This window comes from Galeopterus variegatus, unplaced genomic scaffold (genome assembly GCF_000696425.1).
Source record: "Galeopterus variegatus unplaced genomic scaffold, G_variegatus-3.0.2 Scaffold5293, whole genome shotgun sequence".
In the NCBI taxonomy this organism is placed as follows: domain Eukaryota; kingdom Metazoa; phylum Chordata; class Mammalia; order Dermoptera; family Cynocephalidae; genus Galeopterus; species Galeopterus variegatus.
In genome coordinates, this window is record NW_007731404.1 from 98,323 (window position 1) to 103,584 (window position 5,262).

Consider the following 5,262-nt stretch of genomic DNA (forward strand, 5'->3'; position numbering starts at 1 on the left):
TGCACTGGTCACTTGCCCATGAAGCCAGCCATGGGCTGCAAGGAACCAAAGAGCCAGAAGTAAAGATTTCTGAGCTGGAGGTGCTAACACAGGGAAAAGATGATATGCAATAAGCTAATAAATTATTTGGAACTGATACAAGTCAACATATAATGTTTATAGAGTAGTATATGTCTAAGGGCTATATTTAGGCTTTCTGTATACTGTTTCTGTATACTGTAAATTAATGCCTAGTTAGATTTCCTCATTTTTTTTCTCTCTCTCCATTCCCTAAAATTTGATGTAGCAGGGGTGTGTGGCCAGGGTGGAGGGGAGGGGGAACCAGTCACTTGATGACGTGCTGGAATCTTCTATGTCAAGATTTCCCCTGTGAGGAAGGCGCATGAGAAAGAATTGGAGGACCAGAGTCAGCTCGCTGGTTTGAAATCCAAAGGGCTGGAGGAAAATCGATTTGATTGAACTGAAAAGTGGGTCAGAAACTGAGAGGAAGGAGCGGGCCAGGATGTGAATGTGGCTAGGCTGGCAGAGATCAAGCACAAGTACCTGACTGCCTGGCAATGGAACAGGAACTGGGACTGGAATTACAGAGGACTTGAGAGAGAACTCCCATCCAGAGCGGGAAGTGAGCTCTTGGAGGAAGCAGAGGAAAAAGCTCCATCCCTCCCAGGCTGAGTGGGTGGATCAGAGCTGCACAGCCTTACACACCTACCCTGCTGCTCTGGCACTAGGGGCTGAGGGGCGAGCCTGCCGCGGCCTGGCTGGGTGTAGCAAGGCCTCCTTTGGTTCCTGTGCACCACATGTCCGAAAGCGTTTATGAAGTAAGGGCAGGGTCACAGACTAGGCCAGAGCAAATGACAGTGAGGTTTTTTTTTTTTTTTTGTCCAAATGAGGAGACATTTGGCATAATGCTCAGTAGCAGATGATAGCAGGGGACAGCTGGGACGGACCCTTGGAAGTGGTAGTCAGTTCTTTGGTCAACAGTGTTTATTGTGCTGGAGCAGAGGCGTGGGGGAGGCTGCCGGGTCCTCCTGGCCCGGTCGCTTCACGGCGGCTACAGCCAGAGGAGAGTCGCTGGTGGGGGCTGCTCAGCTGTCCTTTTTCTTTGTGCATTAACTGCTCTACTCATAAAACAAGAACCAAAAATGCAGATTTGTATTATCAGGCAGTTGAAATATAAACAGCCTAAATAGTTATAAGTGCCAGAGGGGAGGAGGGCTGTTTGCCAATGTATAGGGAGCAGAGCAGAAGGACTGTACTTAACTATCAAGCCACTCCTGTAAATATTTGTAAATGTCCCTTCAAAGCTCAAATGCCTAGGACAGGATCCTTGGATGATTTACTTAGAAGAAGAAGAAACAAAATTGACCTCATGGTCTGAGGCAGCCATAAAAAGAAAGCGTGCATATGGGCAGGAGACCAGAAAGGGAGAAAAAATTGTTCAAAGTTTAATAAACACAAAAGAGAATAAAAATAAATCTCGAGAGCTCTTATTTACAAACTTGAGGGAAGGATAAGGTTGCGGTGGGTGGGTGTGAGAGATGGGTGTGTGTGGGAGCAGAAGAGGCCTATGGGGTTCCACGAAAAGACAAGGGCAAAATGAACGAGATGTTTATTCTTCCTAACGACGGGAAAAGCACTAAATCAGCTTTGCTCTTCCAGGATGCTCTTTCAAACGATGTTTGAAGCTTCTGCTGTCTGATGCAGAGGCCATGGGAAGATGAATGCAGCCTCCTGGCCTGTGGAAGGTTCTGGCTAAGACGGTATGCTAAGCCGGAGAGCCGGGCCGCAGCCCTGCCCAGGCGTCTTGGTCTGGGCATCCCGCCTGTGCTCAGCTGAGCTGATCAGCATAGTATTAGCCTTTCCAGTCACTGGGGTGGGCATATTCCAGCCTCCGGAGAAGAACATCTATTTTTTTTTCTCAGCATCTGCCTTTTCAAACTGCTATGCTAGGGGACTCCAAAAACCTTTCTGCTTGTACCAGTGTTTGCCAGCCTGAAAACTGCCCACCAACTATTTCACAGGGGTGATGCCGTGGGTATTCACTGTGTCTGCATGAATACTTCCTTTTCTCTGAAACCTGCATGCTTTGGATTTTTGGGGTTTTGTTTGTTTGTTTGTTTGTTTCTGAGACTTCTGGTTCACGGGCTACAAGGTCTCAATTCAGTCATTTTATGAAGCAGCATCGAGCAGAGAGCTTGGCTTGAAATTCACTGCTTCTCCATAGCCTGCTTTCTGAGAGTCACAAGTACATGGGGAAAGGGATGGGAGACGCCCCTGTGAGGGGGAAAATGCAGAGCTCCTAAGATGAGCAAACGTTAGTGTGTTCATAGATCTTTTTTCCCAGTGTAATCGTAAGGGCATGGATTTCCCAAGAAATCACGAAAGGTATTTATTTCTATTTTAAGATCAGTAAGATGACTCGTTTATTTAATAAGTTAGTGTTCCAGTAGCCAGATGCCTGAGTCTTTCAAAACTCCTATTGATGACCAACTGTGCAAACAGTGAGTATTTGGTAAACTGCATGTATGCAGAGCCCTGTCCTAGATCTGTGGGGGAAAAAAAAAAGACCTGGCAAATAGAGTCTTTGCCCTCAAGATTCTTAAAATTTCCTGGGGGAGAATAAAATAAACAAACATAATGCAGAGGTTATAAAAACATTTGTGAAGAAACATAACAACTGTGAATGATGATGTTGTAATGAAGCTACATAATTGAAGAGAGGGTAGAAAGAAATGAGACCAGGACTGGATGGAACATTCTGGAATAGAGAAAGTAAGTTTGCAGGAGATTTTGGAAGAAGATTGTAGAAACATACCTGTGACAAGCGGTCTGCCTGGGTAGGTGATCAATAAAGAATGTTGTATATGAAAGCACGGGGGTAGGAAAGGACCTGTTCTGATGTTAGTATAGCCCCAGTCACATATTTGGAGGCTCTGTCAGATTACTGAAAAATAACAGCAAAACCCTAAGCAACCTATAAGCTCGAAATTATTGTGTACTCTCTAGAACTCTGTGTTTTACATGGTTTAGAACTGAAGGCATTTGGGCTTATTTTTTCTCTTTATAAGCTAGAATTACCTCCTGCCAACATATATTATCTTGAATAAAGAATTTTGAGACTGGACCTGGTATAACCAGTATGTGGGTGTAGTTTTATTTATTCAGATTTCCTCACCATAACATGACTAGAGAGTGTATTTGGTCATATGTGTGTGAGAAAACAGAATAGTGAAGCCAAAAAAGATGCAATGCATGAGCCTGGATAAAAGTAGAGTATTTGGACATGAAACATTCGAGGAAAAAACTACACGGGCAAGCTGCTTACCATTAGGAGCTATTTTCTTGGCACACCTGATTAAAGTGTATGCAAGCCTGACAGCTCTCTCCAGGCATCAACTGTCATGAATGTGTTCCAATTCATAACCATTTAGAGTTTTCCATCATTCTGTCAACCTTCAAAGGATAGGGGGTTAACTGCCTGCCTTCAAATGTAGTTGGAAGTGGTTTGTTAATCTCTATTAATCTGCTATTCCTGTAACCAAACGCACATGTTGATTTTAATTTTTTTTCCTGCTTAAATTGTTAATGGTATTAAATTGGCTATTGGAAACGAAATTCTTCTGGAGATATTTCCCTTATGGTTTCTTGGGACTATCTCATGCTGTCTTGGAGCACAGTGGATTTTATCATTTTCAATGATTGCCCTAACTTTTTGCAGATGCCATCCCGCCCACGTTCTACAGACCCTACTTCAGGATTGTCCGATTTGATGTCTCAGCAATGGAGAAGAATGCTTCCAATTTGGTAAAAGCGGAGTTCAGAGTCTTTCGTTTGCAGAACCCAAAAGCCAGAGTGCCTGAACAACGGATTGAACTGTATCAGGTAACTTTTGTTTGGATCATTTTAATGGGCATCAGTTTGAGGTCTTAGGGTGAAAGGGTTTTACTGTTTGAGGTTTCCTCAGTTGACAGAAGCCATTCTGTATGCTCCTAACTGTGATGAGGCCCTCATTCGTTATTACTGTTGTAGCAATAGCTCATTCCTAATCACCTGGGAAGAAGAACTCTGTACAGTGCAGTGTTGGATCTCTGAGCACATGTATTGGTCTGTTTCTGTTGCTGATAACGAACTACCTGGAACTGGGTAATGTCTAAGAAAATGAAATTTATTGCGTACAGTTTCAGTGGCTGTGAAGTCTGAAGTCCAGGGAGCATATTGGGTGAGGGTCTTCTTTGCATGGCTTTATAGCAATGCAGGGGTCTCACATGGCAGAAAATGGCAGAGGAGACAAGAGACTCTCATGTGCTCTCCTTCTGAGAACCACGCCCCTGACCACCATTATCAATCCATTCACCAGGCATCGTCCTACAATCTCATCACCTCTTCGAGGCCCCACCTTTCAATTACCATAATAGGATCTCCCTCCCTCTTAACAGTCACAGTGGGGATAAAGCCACGAATACATAAAACTTGGGGGACCCAATCCACATCAGCACACTTCTTCAGTGGCATGAATGGCTAGAATGCACGCCCGTGGGAGGGTGTCAGTCCAGAGGTCAAAGCCCTCATCTGAAAAGTCTGATGATGTAGGCCTAATGTCACCCTGAGGAGAGAAGCCAGTGGACCCTCTTCTCATCCAATGGCTGTCCCTTTCTCCTCTTCTATTCTTTCCTCTTCTCTTCACTCCTTTGTCTTCTCTCACTCTGTTTTTCACTTTTTTCTGCCTCTCTTTGCTAGCTCAGTCTCTTCACCAACTACATCCTTTTTCCTTGTCCTCTTTGATTCTACCCACTCTCTCCGATTCACACCCCCCGCCCCAACACACACACACACACACACACATGCATGCACGCATGCACACACACCACACGCATGCACACACACACACCACACACACGCACGCACACACACACACCACACACACGCACGCACACACACACCCCACACCACACACACGCATGCACACACACACGCACACACACTCCACACACCACACACACACGCACGCACACACACACACCACACACACACGCACACACACACACCACACACACACGCATGCACGCGCACACACACGCATGCACGCGCACACACACACACATCCCCCCCACACGCGCACACACACACGCACACACACGCACCACACACACACACCACACACACATGCACACACACACACCACACACACGCACACACGCGCACGCACACACACATACACACACACACACACCACACACGCGTCCTCTGTCCACCCTCCTCCTC

At 45.6% G+C, this 5,262-nt stretch overlaps 1 protein-coding gene across 2 annotated transcripts in view; it reads left to right on the forward strand.

Annotated features, from left to right (window-relative positions):
• Positions 1 to 5,262, forward strand: part of TGFB2 (transforming growth factor, beta 2) — a 91,464-nt gene that overhangs the window by 48,233 nt on the left and 37,969 nt on the right. For both annotated transcript variants that reach the window (XM_008589201.1, XM_008589200.1), the window contains one exon: positions 3,719 to 3,882. In XM_008589201.1, coding sequence (XP_008587423.1) covers positions 3,719 to 3,882 — 164 coding nt within the window. The remainder of the gene's footprint in view (positions 1 to 3,718; positions 3,883 to 5,262) is intronic.